This window comes from Hippoglossus hippoglossus, chromosome 23 (assembly GCF_009819705.1).
Source record: "Hippoglossus hippoglossus isolate fHipHip1 chromosome 23, fHipHip1.pri, whole genome shotgun sequence".
Lineage (NCBI taxonomy): Eukaryota > Metazoa > Chordata > Actinopteri > Pleuronectiformes > Pleuronectidae > Hippoglossus > Hippoglossus hippoglossus.
Window position 1 is genome coordinate 7,951,552 of NC_047173.1, and position 24,060 is coordinate 7,975,611.

A 24,060-nucleotide genomic window follows, 5' to 3' on the forward strand; every position below is an offset into this window, starting at 1 on the left:
AAAAAGCGTGAAAAACTTACGCCGCTTTACGTTTATCCGCAAAATAAAAACACACAACATTCACGTAAAATAACATTAAAACAATGTTAGCGTCATAGCTACACGGATACTGAAGTTTCTAAACGTTTTAGAGAGTGCGACGTGAATGGGTCAAAAACCGGCATCATCCGACAACAACTCCAAACACACGCAACAACCACACAACACTCACTTCATATAATATTAACAAGTACAAAACAGTGTTAGCTTCACATTTACACCAGTCATTACTTTTTAATGCTTAATTAATGTTGGAAAAAGCGACGTAAATGTGTCAAGAACGCATCGGCAGCCTCACGTTAATCAGAACACACGTTACACTCCCGTTAAATGATATTAACGAGAACAAAACAGTGTTAGCTTCACACTTACACAAGTAATTACTGTTTTAATATTGAGAAAAGCGATGTAAACGCGTCAAAACAACTTTTTTTCCCCATAAGTTGTTTACGTTTATCCGCAACAACTCTTAAAAACACAAAAAAGCGACTTAAAAATGCGTGGAAAAATTACTCTAAAAACACGACAACGTGGAATACTGACGATAAAGTAAAGTTATAGGTTCAGATAAACGTGTTTTCTTACCATCAGCGTCAGTAGCTCAAACGTGTCGAAAATGCGGAGTTTGACGTTCGCTCCGTAAACTGCGCAGTGTCAGAGCAGCGAGAGGTGTGTGTGTGTGTACTCCACGGACCCACGGGAACAAACACTGTCACTCGGAGGCGTGTGTGCGTGTGCCTGTGTGTGTGTTTTAAAAAGTAGAGCCGATCCACGGGAGGGTTCGCTCTCGTCGTGGCTCTTATCTCTCTGCGACGTGTTTGTTGTGGACTCACTGGAGGAGGGGACGAGGGGAGGGGTCGCCCTGCTCGAGCCTCGGGGGTCACGTGACTCCCATCATAACAGTTGGGAGTCCCGCAGTGGAGCCGGGAGGTAAACAACAACTCGATCAGCTCTGACGACAGCAGAGTTTGCGGTTGCATCGCTGCAGAAGTGCAAAGACAAAACAGGCCAACATGCACGAAAGGGGGGGAGGGTACCATTATTTTGTTTATTACTCATATGTGTATGATTATGAAGTGTTACTGCACGGATGGAAATCATCTTACCCTGCGTTCGTGAGTTACACAACGCTTCCCTGTGCGCTCCTGTTGCAGAAACCTGTTGCTCCTTCCCTCCGCTGCGCCCCTAGTGTTCTCATTCCGCTTCCTCTAGTAGTAGGTCCAATAAGTTGGCAGTGGCCGCCATTTCCTACTCTGCCTAAAATGTGACACACATCCTCGTGGAGCCCTTGCATCACCTTCTGCTTTGGCACCTCGTCCACGTCCTCCAGTCACGTTGGGCTGCGTCGTGACAGGGCACATCCATTATGGACTTTGGGCATTTCTTCCACCTTTCTACCACACATCCCCATTTGGCTACTATATGTGCTAAAGTGGAAGTGGTAACACACAAAAAAATGTAGTGAAACGCACCCTGTGTGTCATGCACTCATAACTGAGAGGCGTTTGTCTGTTTGACCTCTGCACTGACCTGTTTTAGATCTGATTCATATGAAGCTGTGTGAGAAAAGTGCATTAAAACAGAGAAAGAGACTGATCTGATTTAACCACAGGAGAAATTCACATTTTATGGCTTATTTTATTTAACCATAGTGTTCTAAAGCAGTGCATCTGAAACGTGTGCACAATAAATCCTTAACTGACACTAACTATTTTAGCTTTTCAATATTTTATCACAGGTCAGGAAGTGTGTGAAATTCACTTCCAAAGTTGTCAGACATTCTGTCAGTTTAATACACATGAATGACAATGAATCATTCCCCTTTTTTGCTAGGGACCCCCTGCCACCCTTCAAGGACCCATGGGGGTCCCCAGACCCCACTTTGAGAACCCCTGTTCCAAAGCTATCGGGATGAAAATCCTCCAGTAAGAGGGATGGTCTGGTGAGTAACTAATTATTGAAAGGACTCAAATGATAAAATGATCAACAGAAACTTAATCTGTCACAAGTTGGGCAATTGACTCATAATTAAAGTCATTTTAACAGTGAGAAATGCTGCTTTCTATGTTTTTTACATAATATACTGATGTGATGCAATGTGGTACTATGCGATACGATGTGATACAATGTGATGCAATACTACGCGATAAGATGCAATAAGATGCAATACGAGGTGATAAGATACAATGTGATAAGATACAAGGTGATAAGATACAATGTGATAAGATACAATGTGATAAGATACAATGTGATAAGATACGAGGTGATAAGATACAATGTGATAAGATACAATGTGATAAGATACGAGGTGATAAGATACAATGTGATAAGATACAATGTGATAAGATACGAGGTGATAAGATACGAGGTGATAAGATACAATGTGATAAGATACGAGGTGATAAGATACGAGGTGATAAGATACGAGGTGATAAGATACAATGTGATAAGATACGAGGTGATAAGATACAATGTGATAAGATACGAGGTGATAAGATACAATGTCTCACTTTTCCATGTATAAATTGCTGAGTATTGACCCTTTTAATCATCATGATTTTAAAATTTAACCCATCCCCTCTTTTTCTTTGTCTTTTACAAAATCTTTATTTACAATTATTTAATGACAACTCAATGTCCTCTCTATAAGACATCACCTGCTTCCCATTACCCAGTTTCTATACTTATTATGACACACTGTGGGCTCCGCTTTCCTCCTGCCTTTGTGAAATATAGGTTCTCCTGTTTCCTATTATTACATAGGCTCTGTGTTATTTTTTACACAGGGAGCAGTCTTATTGTTGCATAGCTTTTCAGTGACATAAGAGTCATCTTTGAGGCCTGCACACCGACCCTCATTCAGAGAGGTTATTCCAGGTTTTCAGTACCTCCACCATTTCACTCAAATCATTTTAAATGTTTCAATTAAGCACATATTATGATAAGAACTGTTTAAGTAAATCCATCTTGGGATCCCCTGCTGTGATTTCTACAGACTTTATACTAGGAGGTCAGGTGGATAAAGTCTGAAGAGACCACAGAGTGTCTCAGACATTTGCGTTAATGCATGCACCTCCTCTGGAGAAAACACGGAGGGACTGCAGAGTTCAGTGCATGTCTGAAAGCAGCTTATGGGATGTTTCCTGGCTGGGGAACGTCATATTTTCACGTGAGGGGGCAAACAAGCAAACATTCGAGATAAGGCTCAAAGCAAATTAACCATGCAACAAAGTGCATTACAAGTTTGAATAAATCTCAATCTGGGATCTAATTAAATTCGGATTCTTAAGGGACTGTATGGACGTGATTAGGCGAGGGAGCAATGATAAGTCTCTTAATTAAAAAAATATGTCACGATAGATAATCTGCTCCTCCGCTGACGTCACCTCGACAGCACAAACCCTCTCAGGGATGAGTTTCGCTCCCATCATGACACTTAATAGTCAAATTAGGGTTGTGCCCCAGTTCCCTAATGCCCCTCTAATCTGGGTGATTCGACGTCTCTTTATACTGTGTCATACGTGACAGGAGACAATGAGGCCTCAGCAGAATCATCCCTCACTGTTGGTTCAGCTCTGTGACCTGTATTCACAGTTATTGTTCTTCATTAAATTCCTAATCCTCTCCTTGTTGTCTACAGTGCTGTGTGTGGGTGTGTGTGGGTGTGTGTGTGTGTATTTGTTTTGGTGCGACCCCCCCACCCACCCACCCTTAATCCTGCGTTGTTGTGTTACAGTCGGTTATTGCAGTCATTAAGCCCATTGTCTCGTCTCCACGGTCAGCGCCCCCTTTGAATGCGTTATAGTGTGCGCGAATGTAAAACAACAGTCACATAGTAACCATGTGACTCTGGGGTGAGAGGATGATGGGACATGTCCTGGGGAGCGTCATGAGTCCCCAAAAAGCCCTGATTCACATCTTTTTCATTCCAGTGCTTCTAAATTAAGGCAAACAAAGAAGACGTCAGTGAGGCTGTTAGGAGCTATGTGCGTGCACGTACCCTGCAGCCGCAACCGCATTTGGTCTGAGTGTTAATCAGATGTAGGTGGTGATTCTTGTTGTTCTGGGTTTGTACCCTCATGGTTGAATGCACTTATTGTAAGTCGCTTTGGATAAAAGCATCAGCTAAATGAAATGTAATGTAATGTTATGTAAGGTAATGGTATTTTGAGGACAGGAAGAGAATATAGCTTGAAAATCAGAGGATGCTGCTCGGAAAATAAAGTGAACAAATGTTAAATAATGAATTTTATGTACTACAGAGGATACTGATGAGGAAATTATTTCAAAACCAAGCAACATGCAACACAGAAAATGTATTTAAGACGAAATAAATGTGTCATAAGTAGCCTTTGAGCTCTTTTAAGTGTTTAAAGTGACTTTAACAACTCACATTTAAACACCTTGACGAGTCTGTTGTTAAAGGAAAAGATTTGAGTGTTAATCAGTTGGAAGTTATGAAATGTAAAATCAGATCGGGAGGAGAATAATACACATTATTTAAGGATGCTGCTTGCGAATGAAAGGGATTCAAACGTTGAATGATTCATTTTATGTATTCCTGCAGAGTAATTTAGTTCAAAACCAAGCAACAGCAACACAGAAGATGAATGTGTTTACATTGACTTTAGTAACCAGATACCCACATTTAAACACCTTTCTTAGTCTGTCTCACTCTTAAGGAAGGAAGAGATTAATATCTCGGGAAATCCGTGTACTCACTTTATTGTGGAGAGTTAGATGAGAAGAGTGATACTACACATATGACGCTGGTAGCATAATGACAAAAACCCGTAGCGAAAACAGGGGGAACGTCGACCATGTTGACTCAGACGGAAGGAAAACAAGATCTGCTAAAGTTCACTCAAAGCAAAGTGTTAAAATTGAAATTTGTGGTTTATTATTTTTAGCGCACAGCGAGAGGGAGAGCGATCTTCTCATGCTGTTCTCAGGAAGAAAGTGATAAAGTGGATTTCCCACAATTCCTTGACGCCCATCATTTACCCAACAATAATAAATAATGATGATCATTGTATTTGTGGGCACTTTTCAAGACACTCAAGGACACTTAACAGAAATAAAAATAAAAAACAGCAAAATATCAGGACATCAATAAAACAATATACAATAATAGGCCAATAAAATAATGATTAAAATCAACAACGGTAGACTTCATGCAGGGCACGGTCACACAGAATGAGCAAGTATGTGTTAATGCAAAGTCTGAGTGAAAGCTTCCGGACATTCTGCAGAATTTCTCTGGCCAGGCCCCTATATCTCAAACGGCTTTAGATATCAGACCTCTAAACATGCCTGCTTTTTTTTTTTATCTAAGATCGGTGATTTATTCCCCTGGAAAACTGTGAAAATGTCACAAGAATGTCCTGTGTCACGACATTAATGAAAGAAAAGTGAGCTCATGATTCATCCTTTCACCTGGGGCAAACCAATGGGGTGAAAACACGGCCTCCTTTGCAGAGGTAACTAGGATGGTACTTTTCTTTCTTTGAAAGCCCAACTGTAAGCATCTAATATCATTAGTAAAACTTCCCCCCTTTACTGTTGTTAAAGATTAAAATGCTGTTTGGTTTCACTCCAGATGAGACGAGGCTCCATAGAGCTGCAGGACAGAGGCAACACTGGCTCAACTGAAAGCCTTGGAACTCAGAGTTTAGTGCTAAAGCTGCTCTCTACCGAAACACCAAGACTAGAGGATGCACCGTGCGTGCCATGTGGCAGTCTGAGAAGAACAGGAAGTCTCTGGTGAAGGGGAAGCTGTGACGAAGAGAACAGGATGAGGAGGCGGCGGTGTTGGTTCACAGGTGCAGTGTGGGGCTTTCCACATCCTTCTGCCCCTCAGTTGAGGGAGCAAATACTGAGAAGAGGCTCGCCGCAGACATGTAGATTGTTTACGACAGCCATTATTTCCTCACGTACCACAACAAATTGTGGGTGAGAGACTTGACATGGATCAAAATGAGCAACGATCCAAACTAAAGGAGGTGAAAGAGAAAGAAAAGTGTGAAGCATCGTTCAGTCGAGCTTTTAAAGCTGCTCACTGCTGATTAGGGACATGAATATGCTGTTTTTATCTGCAAACTTCATTTATTGCATCTGATCTGGGCGTCCATATGTGCTGACATGCAAACATGTATGTATATATGCAAACAATTATACTGGAGATTGAGATCTAACCAAAAACAAGCGATGCACAGCAGGGGTGAAGGATTCCTGGAGGCTATAACAGTGCTGAGGTTATTTGTCAAAGTAACTGATCCCAGTCCACATGGAATTGGAGACAAAATGGTTTTACAGGAATTGCAGGAATGAGTAGGATTTAGTTAAATATAACGTTTTACATATTTTGTTCCTGTTGTTTCAACAGCCTTTAATTTGCTCTAATCGGCAGCATGTCTTAAAGGTCCAGGTTGTAAGATTTAGGTGAGAGGGATGTTTTCACTATGCAATTGTGCTAATTGTTGTTTTCTTTACCCTAGAATGGGCCCTTTATATTTACATCGGGAGCAGGTACTCTTTACGGAGTAGCCCAGACTGGACAAACTACACAACTTTTGAGTTTTTAGGACAACTGAAGGCTACCACAGGAAACACTAAATTCTGAATCTTTAACTACACTTCGACATACAGGGTAAAAACATTAATTAGAACATATCACCATGAAGCTTCTCTGCAGACTACTTATCATTGTGTCTAAGTATATATGCACTAATTTGCAGCAAAACAAACATTTGAACAATGGATGAAGCTTTAGAATGTATTGTTTCACTTTGTTGACATCGCATTAGATCTTGTACACACAACATATTTTATAAGTGCACCTATATGAATAACATGTCAACCAACCCCTTTACACACCTTTAAAGACAAGCAATGTAACTTGAAATCTACAGAAGAAGGGGGGAGTCAAATAAAAACTTATTTGTATTTTAGACATTTTCTCCCCATTAATAAAAAGAATAAATAAATAAACACATGTTCTGGAAGCAAAATAACCCCAAATCAATTTTTTTTTTCCAATGCATATATTTATTTTCATTTTTGCCTGTAAAGTCTCACCACAGCTCTACATTTTAGGAGAAAATGCTTAATTGATTTATTGGCAGTGTTATTAGGGGATTGATATCCGCTGTTACAATTTCACATTTGTACATGTTGTACAAGTCTGTCTGAAGTTTCCAAAGCAGATATATAGGTGTTAACATGGTGATTATATTTTTGATACACGTCTTATATCTTTCTAAGAAGTTTCTCTTGTATTGTTCTTTCACAGACTAAGTAGAAGTGTCAAGAAATCATGAGGCGGGGAGGTAAACCTACATGTCTACACATTTTTCCTCTTGTAAATTATTGAATCTGTTCTCATTGAGATATAGATACAGAAATTTATTATCCAGGCCGGGATACCCACAGCAACACTATATGCTTTTTATAAACACAAATGATCCCCGGGGTGTAAACTAAATTTGGAACTTTGAACCTCGTGAGGGGGGGGGGGGGCTGAAAATACACAGAGGAATAAAAGTCAGTGAACCCTAAAATCTCTCACACACACACACATTCACACACACTCCATACGTAAGTGGGATGTGTTTCCATGGGAGCGTTCGCCCAGCTGTGGAGGCCACAGGTGGGGTTGTGGGGGAGGGTGGAGGAGTGAGCTGTGCTCTGATTTCTTACGTGTGGTTGTGTAAGAGAGTGTGTGTGTGTGTTTGGGGAAGGTCTGCAGAAACGTGGGGTGCAGAGGGGGGCTGCTGTTGCTCGCTGGCAGCTGGATATTGTCAGGGGTTCACCAGGGGAGCCTGTGTGTCAGGGTGAACGGGTTTAAGAAGAAATGTGCCCAAGAAGACCCTTGCTCACTGTGTTTGCTTTGGGGGGCTCCTCGGGGGCTTGCCTTGGGGGGGTCTGGTGTAACGTATATATTTATTTTCTTTAAGCACTGGTGGCCTGTCTGAGGGTTCATGTGTGTGTGTCGCCATGTGTGCACATACCTGTACATTTAAGGCCCTTCTTGTTCCTGTCAGTGCAGCCTGTGGTTCGAGGTGATAACATCACGCTGTTTGAAATATTGTTTTTGCAGATTGTGGGCGTGAACAGAGGAGAGGAGGAAGATGAGGAAGAGGAGGAAGAGGGGGATGGATTCAAGGGCGGTGCGAGGTGGGTGTAAATTGATCCTCTGTTTTTGTCCCTTTTGGCATGTGTGTGTGTGAGGGGGAATTGTTTTGGTCTCACTCCAGTGGCTTTGAGACTTGTTCAATGTCAGAACCAAGGAGACACGAAGCATTATGTCAGAGTCGAACAAAAATAGAGCAATTATGTCTCTTTCAACCAAAGAAATGCAACATTTGACATTTAGTGATGCTTCCAAATAAAACCTCTATTGCCTGATAATGTATATACTGATCTTCAATGCCACATAATGTAAGCAACTGCAGGAATTATTCTTATAAACATAAAAATATACTGTATGTGTCATTCAGAACTTCTGGCGGGAACTTCTGGCCTCTGCTCCGTGCAGCTGAGGTGAAAAGGTGGTACACTTCAGCTTTCGCCGTTATCTCCATCTGTTGGGAACATCTGGTTTACATCTGGCCCGGCTTCGTGCAGTGTCGGGCCTCATAGGCGAGCGTGACAATATGTGTGTTTGTGAGTGAGAGCGGGAGGGAGAGGACATGGAATATGTTTGGGAGTTTCGGATGGGAGTGCGTGACGAGGCTTGGCGAGGGGTTAATTGGATGAGGAGGGGACTCTATGTCTGTGTGTGTGTGTGTGTGTGTGTGTGTGTGTGTGTGTGTGTGTGTGTGTGTGTGTGTGTGTGTATACACGTGTGTGTGTGTGTGTATACACGTGTGTATACATCTAAGTGCATGATCGGCAGCCTTATCGATCACTCCATGACTGGAGGTTATATAATTCATTTTTATGAATTTTTTTCTGCTGGGGGCCCATGCTTTGGAAACAGCTTCAGCTGGACTTGTAGGTAAGACTTCCGAGAATTTTGTGTGATGTAACCTGTAACAAAAAAATGTCAAGAACAAAAAGGTAGAATGCGTTAAAACCTGTTCTTTGAAAGAATATTTCCACTGGGGGAAACCGGTGACTCTAACTAAGCTGTAAAATGTGAAGAGCAGAGCCCTGAAGCCATGTGACATGCATAAGCTGCACACACATGCGTGTTTACCAGGCTGGTTAGTACGGACACGTTCAGTAGTTACTTCTCTAAAGGGGGAAAAAAAGGAAAAAAGGAGGTGTATCACTCAATTTTACATCAACCATGTCCCAGTCCACACACATCCCAGACTGATGACCAAAACAAAACAAAGCTACAGTGCTTATGATAGGTAACTAGAGAAAGTAAAATAAATAATTATTAATAAAAACAGTAATTCAACAAAATTAAACAAGAGGGGAGAAGGAAGGGAAAGTGGGGGAGGAAACTACCCAGTATTTCATTTAAATATCAAGTGAGTGATGAAAAACCACAAAAAACAAATAACTTTAAGCTGGGGGGAAAATGTAGAAACCTAAGAGAGAGGGATTCATCCACCAGGAAGGACAGACGTGTAATAGATGTCATTTGTAGCAGAGCACATCAACAAAAAAATGATATGGACAACCTTCATGAGAAAAGACAATAAATGGAGAGGTGTATCAAGGTTTAAACTATTTATACAAAAGTAAATGTCTTACGGAGATGTAATGCTAGCGGTATTGTCAGTAATAGCAGTACATGTGATTCTCAGCTCACCAACCTTCATATTTATTTTGCCACGTTGAGAGCTGCTGCTGTAGCCTCAGTGTTGTCTTCATATGAACCAGGTCTCAGTTTGGTGTGTGGATACATTTTGCAGGCCCAGTTATGATTTCAGTCACTGAGTTCTATGTTAAGAATCTTGCTCAGGTGCATGAATATATCCAGTGGAGCAAGTTTTATCTTAGCAACATTTAGCTCTGCATTTGTTTTTCTGAAATCCATTGTGGGGATTTTGTGTCTCAAGAGAAGGAGGTGAGCATCAGTCTCTAATGAGGCCCCTCAAGAGACACTTCTATCATTCCTGTGTAAGTGTGTGTGTGTGTGTGTGTGTGTGTGTGTGTGTGTGTGTGTGTGTGTGTGTGTGTGTGTGTGTGTGTGTGTGTGTGTGTGTGTATACACGTGTGTGTGTGTGTGTATACACGTGTGTGTGTGTGTGGCCTGTAAACAATAATGTTCTAACTTTAAATCAAAAAGAAGGCAGATCAGAAATCCTTAGGTTTATTATAATTCTGATTGATGTGACTGATGTGATCACTGGAGAATCTAAGTGCATGATCGGCAGCCTTATCGATCACTCCATGACTGGAGGTTATATAATTCATTTTACTGAATTTTTTTCTGCTGGGGGCCCATGCTTTGGAAACAGCTTCAGCTGGACTTGTAGGTAAGACTTCCGAGAATTTTGTGTGATGTAACCTGTAACAAAAAAATGTCAAGAACAAAAAGGTAGAATGTGTTAAAACCTGTTCTTTGAAAGAATATTTCCACTGGGGGAAACCGGTGACTCTAACTAAGCTGTAAAATGTGAAGAGCAGAGCCCTGAAGCCATGTGACATGCATAAGCTGCACACACATGCGTGTTTACCAGGCTGGTTAGTACGGACACGTTCAGTAGTTACTTCTCTAAAGGGGGAAAAAAAGGAAAAAAGGAGGTGTATCACTCAATTTTACATCAACCATGTCCCAGTCCACACACATCCCAGACTGATGACCAAAACAAAACAAAGCTACAGTGCTTATGATAGGTAACTAGAGAAAGTAAAATAAATAATTATTAATAAAAACAGTAATTCAACAAAATTAAACAAGAGGGGAGAAGGAAGGGAAAGTGGGGGAGGAAACTACCCAGTATTTCATTTAAATATCAAGTGAGTGATGAAAAACCACAAAAAACAAATAACTTTAAGCTGGGGGGAAAATGTAGAAACCTAAGAGAGAGGGATTCATCCACCAGGAAGGACAGACGTGTAATAGATGTCATTTGTAGCAGAGCACATCAACAAAAAAATGATATGGACAACCTTCATGAGAAAAGACAATAAATGGAGAGGTGTATCAAGGTTTAAACTATTTATACAAAAGTAAATGTCTTACGGAGATGTAATGCTAGCGGTATTGTCAGTAATAGCAGTACATGTGATTCTCAGCTCACCAACCTTCATATTTATTTTGCCACGTTGAGAGCTGCTGCTGTAGCCTCAGTGTTGTCTTCATATGAACCAGGTCTCAGTTTGGTGTGTGGATACATTTTGCAGGCCCAGTTATGATTTCAGTCACTGAGTTCTATGTTAAGAATCTTGCTCAGGTGCATGAATATATCCAGTGGAGCAAGTTTTATCTTAGCAACATTTAGCTCTGCATTTGTTTTTCTGAAATCCATTGTGGGGATTTTGTGTCTCAAGAGAAGGAGGTGAGCATCAGTCTCTAATGAGGCCCCTCAAGAGACACTTCTATCATTCCTGTGTAAGTGTGTGTGTGTGTGTGTGTGTGTGTGTGTATGTGTGTGTGTGTGTGTGTGTGTGTGTGTGTGTGTGAGAGAGAGAGAGAGAGAGAGACAGAGAGCAAGAGAGTCTGAGGGGGTTACATATCTGGATAAGATTCCTGGGAGCCATGATCTGGAACAGTGAGCCTTGACTGGCCAGTGCTGGCGTGAGCCGGAGAGGCGAAGGGAGCGCCGGGCTTCTTTTGGCCTGTAATATTGTATCAATCCTGTGTGTGTGTGTGTGTGTGTGTGTGTGTGCGTGTGTGCGTGCGTGCGTGCGTGTGTGTGGAGGCTATGTGTGTGTGAGACAATGTAGGTGCATAACATCCCAGTTGCTTGGGTGCATGTGTGTTCGTGTGTGTCATTCTCATTCTTTGTGGTTTAAACAAATATGCATGCGTGTGTGTGTGTGTGTGTGTGTGTGTGTGTGTGTGTGTGTGTGTGTATGTGTGTATGAAGGAGTGAGACAGGAAGCATCTAGGGGCCCACTCTTGGCCGCAAAGTAGTAGTAGTGACTAAAAAGTGAAGGGAAACATCTCACTGCAGTATGTGTACGATATGAATGTGTGTATTTAAAGCTTGTGAATACACCCTGGCAATGTGAATGCATGTGTGAAATGTGTCTTGCGTGTATATATATTTACACTGTTTTGTTTGACGATGAACTTCCTGTTAGGGGGCCCACAGAGGAAGCTCAGCGTGATCTCAGTGCATCTTTGTGATAACGGGGAACTTTTAGGTCGGTGGGCATCTAGAAGAATTATAAATACAACACCTTAAATCTCTTGTACCTCTGTGTTGACTCCCACAAAGGTTATAAATCAGCTAAATCTGTACTGTTGAACACATAATTGTTCTGTTTTCGTTATATCAGGAGACCCTTTAGAGCTTAGGGCTCTTTTCCGATGACGGTCACATGTCTTATAAGATAACGCATGGGTCATGGGTTCCCCTCAGGCTGCGTCTCAGGGATGCTACAGCTCAGAGAGTCCTTCCTCTATAGCAGCTTAATCCCATGTTTTCACCCGTGCCTCAGCTCCAGTGAACTGTGCTCACGTGAGAAAACGACATAACTGCAGCTTTCAGTGCCTTGAGGGATCATCCATATTAAAGTGACAGTTTATTTTCTTCATCTTTAGTCAATGAGATGAGGTGCGTGTTGTTTTTCAGCGTGTAACGTAGAGGTTAAACTACGAGCCCTATTATTGGAACATGTCTGCCTTATGCAAGTTGAAATAACAGAAGTGGACCACAGCTCAGGGTGGAGAGAGGCTGAGAACACTTGACATGCTTTTGAGCTCTCTGGATCCGTAGTGTGTAGCGCCACCTGGTGTTTTGTGGAAGGTACAACTGCAAGATCTCATGAAAATATAAGGAGATACAAAATGTCAGCTCTGTCTGAACTAAGCCTCACTTAGAGCGTCCCCTGCTGGTGAAAAAGCAGGACTGCAGCATATAATCATTCAGCAGGCTGGATCCGTGCTGATAGAGTTTAACAGGGAGGTTTATCCTCAGGAGAAACAGACTGAGCCGCTGGACAATCAAAGCTCAATATATGATGTATGTACTGCAACCATCGACCCCGTTCAGTTGGGGGATGGTTAATTGATCCTGTGAACGGGTAAATTACAAAAACTCTGAGTCCTACATTCCCCACAGTGCAGCTCGATTCTGTCCCCATGTCACCTCTCTGTCTATTAGATCAATTATTTATTTACTGTCTGTTCTGAAAGTTCTGTTTGCAAGGGCCTGTTGCCACGCTGCTGCTCTTGTCTGCTAATGTAGTTTCTGTGATTATTATAATCATCCAATGACATTCATCCTTTATCTGGTTAAAATATATATTAAATAACTGTATATTCTAAAGGTGTATTGTAAATGTGGCTAGAAACTGTATAAGTCTCAACTGTATGATTTTTATGATGTAACTGACACTTGAGCAAATTAAACATTACTTGAATCCAACATTCTTCTCAGTAGTTACCAGTGCAGCCATGGAAGGTTACTTTTTTGTACAAACAACTTTACAAACTGCTTAACTTAAAATGTCATGCTACTTAAACTTCTACATTACAATTCAGAGGGAAACTGTTATTTACTCAATTCAATTATACTATTGAATAAACTATACTAATGTGGTTACTGGGGTTGTAACCTCAATATACAAAATACACTTGTTACATTTCAGACTTTCTCATATATATCATTTTACAAGTTCCTAAAAGGTAAAAGCATAAAATATTTAACTAATTTGTGTAGCTTAACTTTATTTTTGATTCCTTTGTACTGGATTAATAAACTGGGAATTATTGGATTTATCTGTCCATGAAGTGTAACTCCAGCTTGAGCAGAAATAGTCAAATGCTGTCAGAACAATCTAAAGATAAATTATAATTGAGGATTTCTAACTTTTATAATTCAAGTACATTTTAAAGGATAAGACAGATTGTTGTATTTATACTTTTACTAAAAGATATGAGCACTTCCCAGCTGTGATCATACACACCACTGAACTTTGACCTCGGCTAAGGTTAGAAACCAGGATTTAAAAAGGGAAACTAAGGTCAGAGAAGGTTTGTCACATGATGAAATCCCAGTCTTCTTCTACATATGAGACGAGACTAAAATGATTCAGTGTTACTCCAAGAGCCAGCTGGGCCTGAGGCGGTGTAATAAAAAAAACACGTGCCATGGGATTTTCTGTGCCGACACTGATAGTAACAATGTCAATGCACTGTGGCTGAAATCCATCTGCTCTCCGCCCTGCATCCATCCCCTCTCTGCCCTCATGACCACAACTCTCCCATTTAACGGTGCTGTGGCGTCCCCTGGCGCGCTCGTCCCCAGGTTATGTCACATTCCAACATGAGGGATGTGTTGGGACAGGGAGAAAATAACACACCTGTACGCTCTTCTCATTGAGCAGAGGGAAAGTCAAGTCTCAGCCTCGGCTGAGGGATGATGTGATTTCTGGCAACGCTCGAGCTCAAAACTCTGTTGTTTTCCTCCCTTGTTTCTTTAATAATGGGATTTATGATGACAAATATTGTTCATCTACACCCTCCTCTTAAATCTCACATTTCCTGCTATATCTCATTCTCTCTTTTCTTTTACCAGACACCCAACTGGCAGTTTTACCCTCCCTCCACCTCCACATCTCTCTCTCTCTCTGTGTTTGCGTGCGCCACTATATGTCGATGAACCAGTCATGGCAGTGACATGTGGAATTTTTCATTACCTCGCCCCGGGGGCACCACGCTGCCTGTGCCTGTGTATCGTGCTGCTGCATTTTTTTTTCTCTCTCTCTCTCACACACACACACACACTCATTCTCTCCCTGTGCTATTATTCAGAGTCAGCCAGTGTGGTTTGTTGTTTGCTGTGCAGGCGGCTGTATGGGGCAGTATCCTGGACGTCAGTAGAGACTCCTCTCCATGGCCTGTCATCCCTCCAGCTCGGGCTCCTACACAGTGGTGATCATCCCACTCAGGACCAGCCTCTACAGCCTGGACGCACTGCACTTCTACCTATGGGTGAGGAGGGGGGGTGATAGTGTGTGTGTGTGTGTGTGTGTGTGTGAGAGGTTGTGATTGTAATCAGTTGCATCTCCCCTGTGTGTGAGTCAGTGATTCGACCTTGTGTTTTCGTAAGTGTTTTGCTTCCCGTGTTTTTTCAGCAGTTTTTTATCAACAGTCGGCAGAATTACTTTGTTGTCATGTCAGTTCTTCAAAATTTTGACTTATCGCTAAACTTGAGTCTTTACTGCTTCTCATGTTTGTGTGACCACGAAAACTTTGACCCTTTGACCTCTTCTACTTTTCAAAACTTTTACATGCAATATTAACTGATACTAAAAGAAAATCCATAAAAAGTGACACATATTTGTGCCGAAAGACGTTTTTGTTCATGTTTCTGTATCGAATCTGAGGTTAAACACAACATTCAGTTCCGTACATGTTCATATATGTCCAACATCTCATTGTAAGTAGCTACAAGCAAGTACAAGCCAGTAGGAAGGAGTGCCTCAGTACAGTAACAGCAGAAAAACAAGGCTGTTACTATGCGTTGACTAGAGCTGAAAACTGTTGATCATTTTCATTATCGTTGAATCAAAACACTGCAGCAGGAGAATTTTTACTTAAATATGATCTAAGTAGGCCATTTAATTGATTATAGAAAAATGTGCTGATTGAATAATTAATGATTCTTTTAAGTTGTATGTCCTGCAGATTTCATTTCCCAAGACATTTGTTTCAGAGCCTCTCAAAACAGCCAGGAAATAAAACTCTGACAGGGAAATACTGATTTGTATGTTTGAATCTGTTGTTTGGTAGTAAGCAGGATTGTGCAAAAGCTACTGGACGAATTTCCATGAAACTTGGTGAAAGGATGCATTATGGGTGAGGAAAGAGGTCTTAAAATTTTGGTGTAGATTCAGATCAGGGGGCAGATCCAGGATTAAGACATTATTCAACATTTCCCCTGATGGATCTTGAAAACACAAGGGCTTTGATAAAGAGTTGAATTCATAGGGAGGGAGCTTAAAGCATTGTGATTGTTTTTTACTTCACTACTAAGGAGGGCAGGTTGTTTTGATGCAGAGAGAACAGGTTTTATTTCTTTATGAAGTATCTAATCAGAGACATGTTGACTTGTCTGACTGGATTTTAATATCAAGAGCCTAATCCTCAGCCTTTTTGAATCTAGTTCATTTAGGATTTAATTTCACTTGTTGTAATTTCAGTTTGAATTAGTTTAAAGGTAAAAGAAAATATTCATATAAATCAAATAGAAACTAGAATGTGCCGGATTTGTTTTCATCTAGATTTAATGATTATTCTCTGCGAAAACGGTGGAAATGTTGAAATACATCCTATCTCGCAATGTTAAAGAAAGAGAAAAACTAATCCTGGATCCACCCACTGATCTGGAACCGCACCAGAATGTAATGGGTTCTCTCTTGTCCAATCCCACATCCTTCCACCTAGTTTCATGATGATCCATCCTGTAGTTTTTGTTTAATCTTGTTTAAAATCCAACGAACAAACAGGAACAAGTATCTAATCAGTGACATGTAGTGATAACTCCTCTTATTATATTATTAATATAAAGAGCATAACCCTAAAAACTTTTCTAATCTGTTGTGCATTTTAAAAGAAAATGTTCACCTTAAATGGTCTTAAAATCTGATCTTTAAAGGGGAAGTGAATTATTCATATAAATCCAACGGAAAGTAACATTTCACGCTGCTTGTGTTCCTCTAAAAATACTCAGATTTTCCATTTGTGCTCCCTGAGGGTTGTTTTGGAGGCAGCACGGCTTCAGTCAGACCAGTGACACATTCCCACATGTCAAGTCTGCTCCTCACAGTCTTCTGCTAAAGCCTCAGTGCACGTAACCTGGTTTCCACCGACTCTAGACTTACAACGGTGAAAATCCCCAAAGTGGAACTTATCTGCATCACCTGAAAATGTTTAGATAGACAACATTAGGCATTCACCAGTGATGCAATGGTGTCATGAGTTTCTAATGTCCTCCTAATCTATAGCTCCCTGCTGATCTCCTGTAACATGACCAAAGTGATCACAACGCCCTGACCTCATGATGCCAAAGGTGGAACCACCACGTTTTCTGATTGCCTGCCTGCTGCAGAATGGTTACTGTACCTCTGTTCAGGCCTATAAGTGCATGTTATCCAGCTGAGTGTAGACAATGGGAGTAAAAGGCCCCCTGCTGCTCTGTAGATTGGCTCCGCTCAGAGACAAAAGCCTCGGGGCCTCTGGAAGACAACAGGCCGCACTGTGCCTGTCACTTTACATCAGGCCGCCCAGTCAGGTCAGCAGTGGTCAGGATTGTTTCGTCGGCCATATACATGTAAACAAACACGCACCTCACAGAACTGGGTATGTGACTAATCTCTAACATTTCGTAGTTATTTTATGGGTCTTTATGAGAAAGTAGAGTGGAAATATGACAGGAAATGAAAGGATGTTATGGTTTGCATATTTAACCTCTTGGCCACTCCATTTTTAGTTACTTCAGTTCAGAGTGGAGTTTACAGGACACAGATTAAAATGCAGTTATTAAAAAAAAAATCCAAGGTATTTATATCTGATCACCGTTCATTTTATTTCAGATTAAGCACCTGAAGGATCTAGAGAGGGAGAAGGACGCTCTGTGGTCTGGGCTGGATATTCTGGAGAGGGCTCGATTCTGGTACCTGCAGCGGCTGCATGAGAACAGAACCCGGCAGGACAACGTCGAGACCAAAACGAGGCTCGGCTCCTGCCAGGAAGATTCAGCTGAGGTACAGAGCAGTTTCAACAAAACATAAAACCTTGTTTATTTCAGTTGGGGGAGACAATAACCATAAATATCCACAAACTGTTTGGTTAGTAAGCTTAATACAATACAACACAACTTTATTAATCCTGAAGGCAATTTGGTTGAGGTTTAAGAGAAATGGGGAAACAAAATAAAAATGGGATCAAACCACCAGACTTCTGGTTAGTGGACGACCACTCCACACCCGACAGTTAGAAGTTTTTCTTTGCTTTTCCTTTTTGATAATCAATCTTTGAATATGATCATCTCATGGATCAGGTCTTGGTCACTCTCACTATCATCTCTGTCCCTCTCCAGACTCGCTCCTGCCTCCTCAGGTCTCGGATCCTGAGGGTGAACGGCTCCCTGGGTTCTGTGATGACTGAGCCCAACGTGATGAGCAGCAGCAACCCCTCTCTGCCTGAAACTGTGGCTGACAGCGACCTCCGGTGGCACAACTCAGTACTGACTCAGGTACGGAAAACAAAACAGGTACCTGGTGGTTTATAATGGTCAAGAAGGCAGAGTAGTTAGATATGAATTGACCATAAACAGTTGTTCTGGGGTCTTAGGATTTTAGTGTTTTTGTTTGACTCATGTTCTTAAACTATATATAGAATCATCATTTTACTTTATCTCAGACAAATCTGTAGGCGTCAAGATGAGGCTTTAAATATAATAAAATAAAGTTTTGCATTTTGTCCCCTTCCATTTCTTTCTACAGATTCTGTGTGTGTGTGTGTGTGTGTGTGTGTGTGTGTGTGTGTGTGTGTGTGTGTGTGTGTGTCTGAGTGTGTGTGTTATGGCAGTGCATGGTTACCTTACTTCATTTCTCATCTTTTACAGGGTGTGAGCGACAGAAATCGTCAGATCTCCGTGTTGGAGCTGGAGAAAGACGCTCTCCTCGAGCAGCTGGATGAACTGCAAGTCTACTGACAGCACTAGTGCATAAATATACACCCCTGCCATACTGCTGATTTACATTTCACTGAATGTCCCACAGCTGATTGCTTTCTAACATGTAAATATGTATTTAAATTAATAAATTACAGCTAATGATGCATCACTTGTTTGATGAACCAGTTTCTCTGAAGCCAGGCCCTGCTATCATTAACGATATAATCGTTACAGCTCATAAGTGCTTTCAAGAGCAGTTTATACAATAGCTGTTCAATATAAGAAGTAGGCACAAGACTTAATAATACCTTAAGATAATAATACTTTAAATGATGTAAGTACAGTGCATAGAATTATTTTTTTTTACAATTGTAGTTACTTTTCAAATTAAAAGTACATGCAAATTATAGTCTCAGTTTATTAAGGTTGACGTATTTATATAGAGTAATATAGTATATTAACGATAGTATATTTTGGTAGTTTTATAGACAGACTACCAACAATTATTTATAGCAGTTAAAATCCATATGTCAACAATAATGATCCAATCATACAATATACAGTATAACACTGATTGGGACCATTCTGTCCTGTGTAAAGAGCCCTTTTTCATATATAATGTAAATTTGTTGGAAATATTTTTTATAATTTTCTTGTAAATGTAGGATATTTGCTTTACTTTTACTTTTATTTTTTCTTCAATGTTTTAATAGTTCGGTAATTTTACTTTTAATTAAATAAATTGTCTAAATCCCACTGTACAAGACCATATCACTTTTCCCTCAAATTCTATGTTAAGAGCTCATGTAACATTTTCATTAACATAGATTAAAAGCTGAATTTTATTGTCAACTGGAAATCCTGACTTGCAAAATGTACATTACTTATTGTTTTTTTTTTAAATGTTTGCACTGATGCAGCAAATATGTGTAAAGTTAAATCTCAGTGGTGGCGAAGAAACGTCAGTGTTTATTCTGAGGTGATATTTTTCTGCAGCGTTCACAGGAAGGACCCAGCATCACCGTGTGTCCTGTAAGTGCCAGGTTCTTCCGTTTCCGTCCCTTACATGCGGGCTCTGTGTCTCGACACGTAGTAGCAACCCTTTCCCGGTGGTCCCGCACTGATCTTACTTCATCTGATAATCTTTATCTAACCCAGTCATCATGCGTGTTTGCAGGAGTCATTCTCTGTGTGTGTTGCAGAAAAAGGCTTAAATCTCTTGCACACAGAAAATGTGTGTCCAACAAACCACTAAAGATTTTGTAGTTCCACTTTACTTCTTTACTCTACTTTTTTACCTGTAACTTATTTAGATTTTTCTGGCTTCACATCCTCAATCAGGAGCTTGTTACTGTACGTGAGCCCGTTCTTGCAAAGTGACGCTGCTGTTATTGTCCTTAAGTGAGTGTTTACTCAGGAGCCCATGTTGGCCCATGGTGGCCCTGTGTCTCTGGAAGAGATATTGTTGTTGATCTGAACTGCAGAGCCTGACCCAAAACCTATAGAGTCGTAAATAGAGCTGAGAGAGAGCAGTAAGTGGTGTACGGGTGTTTTGTTGTATTTGTTGGTTTTAGATGACCAGGATCTGTGCAGTTTTTTGTGGCATGTGTTGCGACAGATTAAAAAAGATTATCAGCAGTAAATTGGAATCAAATCACATCCATATACGTCTTCAGAAATACTAAAGCTGTCTCCTGCCCTCTGTGTAAAAACACATACGTGCATTAGGGACAACTTTTCCAGTGTAACAGGGCAATGCCTGCAGGGACTCTGTACAGGAATCTGATTAGAATCAGCAACAGGGAAGAAAACATCCATTATGGCAGAGAGGCTTTCATTTAAGTAGCTGCATGTTCTCTATCCTCACAGCGCCACTGAACCATCAAGCGCAGGGTACCAGCACTTGGCTAATTATTGGGTCTAATTCACAAACGGCATCGCCCAACACCTTTTTGTTGATGGCTTGTCATGCCTTCATGAGCGTCAATGCCATTCTTCCGTAGCAGCACGGTTCACTGGAGCTGCACTCTGCTGGTCTCTCCACAGGCCTCTCACTTGTATAGCCTGCAATATAATGTTTACTTTTCCTTTCCCACCCCCCCATCCCTAATTTGTGGTTGGGGTATTACTGAAATCAGAAAATGTGAGCTGAGCTGTTTCCGTGCAGGTCAGCGGAGGTGGGAAGCATAAACACACAAATAGGGTGGAAGTTGGGTGTCTGCATAGGCTCCTCTCGCAGGGCTGAGGGCTCCCTGATGAAGGCATTCCTTCCGCTATTAGGGAGAAATACACTTCCTGAGAAGGTGGAGATTTTACAGTAAGTAGGTGGTCTTTGAAGAGCACTCAGGTAACTGAAAACAACGAGGGAAACCTTCCTCCGTGCAACCACCTTGGGGTTTGAGATGTCATTTCTGCGCAATAAGAACCGGATGGACCTGTATGACTGTAACATAATGTTCCTGTCCGTGACTGAAAAGTTTGAAACAGAACAGGAGATGTTCATAGAAGACATATCAGTTAATTCATAGATGATATAATCAAAAGCTGCTTTTTTAGTTTTACCTGGTGTGGCTGTTCAAATCCTGTCTATTTAAACTACTATTTATATTCAATTACATTTTTTTTTATTTTAAATGGTTTACCTGATGGCTGTTATATCCTGGCCAATTTAGCTGCTATATAGAATACATTATATTTATTTGTTCATTTCAAGTTTTTTAACCTGATGGCTTTATTTTATTTATCCTATCCAATTTAGCTTCTATCATTGTTATTTTTTTTTATTTTTGTATTATTGTGGTTGGTGTTGTTATTGTTATTTTTTACAGTTATAACAGCAAAGTGTTGTGTGTATGACCAGGCTCACCGTTAATCCAAAATTCAACCACAGTCACTGTCACCCAATGTGTCCATTCATCTCCTGGGTTGTTGTTCTCCTCGTGCACCTTAACCCACTTCTTCAGCTCACACGCTTTGCAGACTTGGAGCCACTGGCTCTATCAGCTGCCATGATACAGGACCCACGTTAGCCTTCCTGCAGGTGCCTTAAGATAGTGTGTGATTTGGCGCTATACAAATAAAGTTCAATTGAATTGAATAACAAAACATCATGTGTAGGTGCATTAGAATGAGGTCAGACAAACAGTAGAGGCTTGAGCACATGCACTCTACATGTCATGATGGGACCAGTGCATCCATGCTCCTATATCCGCTCGCTGAGGTCGCGTCTTGCTGAGTGTGCCACACACAAAGTACAAAAACTACAGTGAAGCAGCTTCCTGTAATTATGCAAAGATTTGGAACAAACTCCCACTATACATTAGAAATGCCTCCTCATTTGATATCTTTTACTGTTTTAATATGTTCTGTTTTTAGCCTTCTGTTGTATATGTAAAGCACTTTGAGCTGCATGTTATGCTATGAAAAGACCTATATAAGCACATTTATTATTAGTAGTATTATCTTTATATGATCTAGGAGAATAAGCTGTCCACTTAAATGTAGGATCTATTATTTTAGACAATATCACCCCTGATCTGCACAGACGGTGTGTCTATGTAAATTTGAGATATTTAAAACTTCAACAACCTTTGTCCTGTTCGTTTGCTTTGACACAGAGTCAATAATAGCTTATTGTAATAACTCCTCTAGAAGACTTTATTACAATACACAAAATAATAATTTCCCTCAAGCAGTAGCTCACTTTGTCAACTGAATAATTTCGTTATTCATGTTGAAACGAGCAGCTTTACTTGTCAAATGTCCCTGCAGACAAGAAGAATGTGTTTCGAAAGACTGTTTAAAGAATTTACATGACACCACTTTCATTGATTGTCATTATCCCACCTAGTCTTGGCTTGGTAAAGACTTAGTTCACTGAAGCAGTGTATATGTCAATAAGCAGCCAAAGGCACAGGCCTCGTTCAGGCACACAGCACCAAATCACAAACAACTTTTCATCTCAACTTTAAACTGCATTCAAATGAGCTTAAACATGATATTTCCAATGGTCACAGATGAAGGTTTATTGTTCTTTTCTTTTATTATACAACAGAAAATATTTTCTTTTTCCTTCCTCCATACGTGTAAACAAACTACATATACCCACTCAAGTTCAACAGACAGCATAAATACAAATAGGCATGTTTTATTTAATTCTGACCCTTTATTTACACTTCGGTGTTATATAATTAATACACATATTGTCATAGAAACATTGAGTGTGTGTGAAAACTATACATTTTCTCCACTGTCACTGAGGCCAGCTTTGGATTCTCCATCACTGCTACCCTCTGTCCTCTGCGGCCGTGGCGCACGGCTTCGCTTGTCTCCAAATGTCTGCATCTCCTCCATCCCGGACACGTTAAAGTCCAGCAGGCTCTGCATGTGTTTGATATAGTCTATGGCCGCCCGCAGAGTCTCCACTTTACTCAGCCGCTTGTCCTCAAGCTCCTGCGGCAGATGCTCCCGGAGCCGCGCGTAACCCTCGTTTACGCAGCGCACCCGGTGCCGCTCCCGCTCGTTCCTCTTGCGGATGAACGCGGGCTCGAAGGAGTAATCGCACACGCCGAGGGCTCCGTGGAAGGGGAAGTAGGACAAGCGTCTGTAGGGCAACATGTGGCCGTGCACCGGGTCCAGGTATGAAGCGTCCAGGTGCAGGGGCAGCCCGAACCGGAGCGCGTCTTTGGTGTAGTGCGCACCGCTGTCCTCCATGGAGAGGCCGTGCAGAGCCAGCGGACACTTAGGGAACATGCTCCATTCACTCCTCCCGTGATCAGACAAGTTACTCAAAAACTGAAATAAAAAAGAAGATGACAGTGAGGAAGAAGTAAAATAGTTTATAAGCCAACTGTTCTGCACCAAATGATCCTGCACTCACCGCGTCAGAGTCTCCTCACAACCATGTGGCTCTTTGTGGAAGAGTCTCCTCTTGTATCTTTTATGATTAAAGATGTCTGGATTTAAAAGTCCTCTGTCTCCGAGCAGGACACCGTCAGTGGCAGCTTGTTTGTGGGGTTTTCAGGGTATACACGGCAGGGAGGGTGTGACCCGGGGCGGGGATGTAACCGTGAGTCTTCCTTCCTGCGACGATCCAAAATACAACAAATCACAAAATATGAAGACAAGGTGTCCACCCAATCAGAAACGAGCCTTGTGGCCAGTATACCTTTTATTTAGAAGTTAAAACTGTTCTGCAACATTTGTGGTTATGATTTCCTATTTTCTATAAAGATGGTAAATACAATATAATAAGAAGTTTTACATA

At 41.1% G+C, this 24,060-nt stretch overlaps 4 protein-coding genes across 6 annotated transcripts in view; 2 read left to right on the plus strand and 2 right to left on the minus strand.

Moving 5' to 3' along the window:
• The window catches only part of cdkn1d (cyclin-dependent kinase inhibitor 1D), a 6,499-nt gene extending 5,615 nt beyond the window's left edge, over positions 1-884 (minus strand). The window contains exon 1 of the mRNA XM_034578250.1: positions 625-884. The gene's annotated coding sequence lies outside the window, so the exon portion shown is untranslated. The remainder of the gene's footprint in view (positions 1-624) is intronic.
• slc37a3 (solute carrier family 37 member 3) overlaps positions 1-2,222 on the plus strand; it is an 18,570-nt gene extending 16,348 nt beyond the window's left edge. Inside the window, exon 15 of the transcript XR_004613075.1 lies at positions 2,213-2,222. The gene's annotated coding sequence lies outside the window, so the exon portion shown is untranslated. The remainder of the gene's footprint in view (positions 1-2,212) is intronic.
• Positions 1,914-19,089, plus strand: sapcd1 (suppressor APC domain containing 1). 3 transcript variants are annotated; one of them, XM_034578253.1, is made up of 5 exons: positions 1,914-1,981; positions 14,961-15,106; positions 17,710-17,880; positions 18,216-18,371; positions 18,744-19,088. In XM_034578253.1, exons 2-5 carry the CDS (start codon positions 15,008-15,010, stop codon positions 18,831-18,833), a joined length of 516 nt encoding a protein of 171 aa, XP_034434144.1. In that variant the 5' UTR covers positions 1,914-1,981; positions 14,961-15,007; the 3' UTR covers positions 18,834-19,088. The 3 variants fall into 3 exon arrangements, with proteins under 3 accessions (XP_034434144.1, XP_034434145.1, XP_034434143.1); XM_034578254.1 differs by having other exon boundaries at positions 1,921-1,981; positions 15,028-15,106; positions 18,744-19,089; XM_034578252.1 differs by lacking the exon at positions 1,914-1,981 and having other exon boundaries at positions 14,864-15,106.
• Positions 19,090-22,740: 3,651 nt separating this feature from the next.
• Positions 22,741-23,819, minus strand: LOC117757329 (achaete-scute homolog 4). Its single transcript, XM_034578367.1, has 2 exons — positions 23,674-23,819; positions 22,741-23,562 (listed from the first exon to the last, which is right to left on the minus strand). The coding sequence occupies exon 2, from the start codon at positions 23,544-23,546 to the stop codon at positions 23,028-23,030; it is 519 nt and encodes a 172-aa protein (XP_034434258.1). The 5' UTR covers positions 23,547-23,562; positions 23,674-23,819; the 3' UTR covers positions 22,741-23,027.
• Positions 23,820-24,060: the final 241 nt, after the last annotated feature.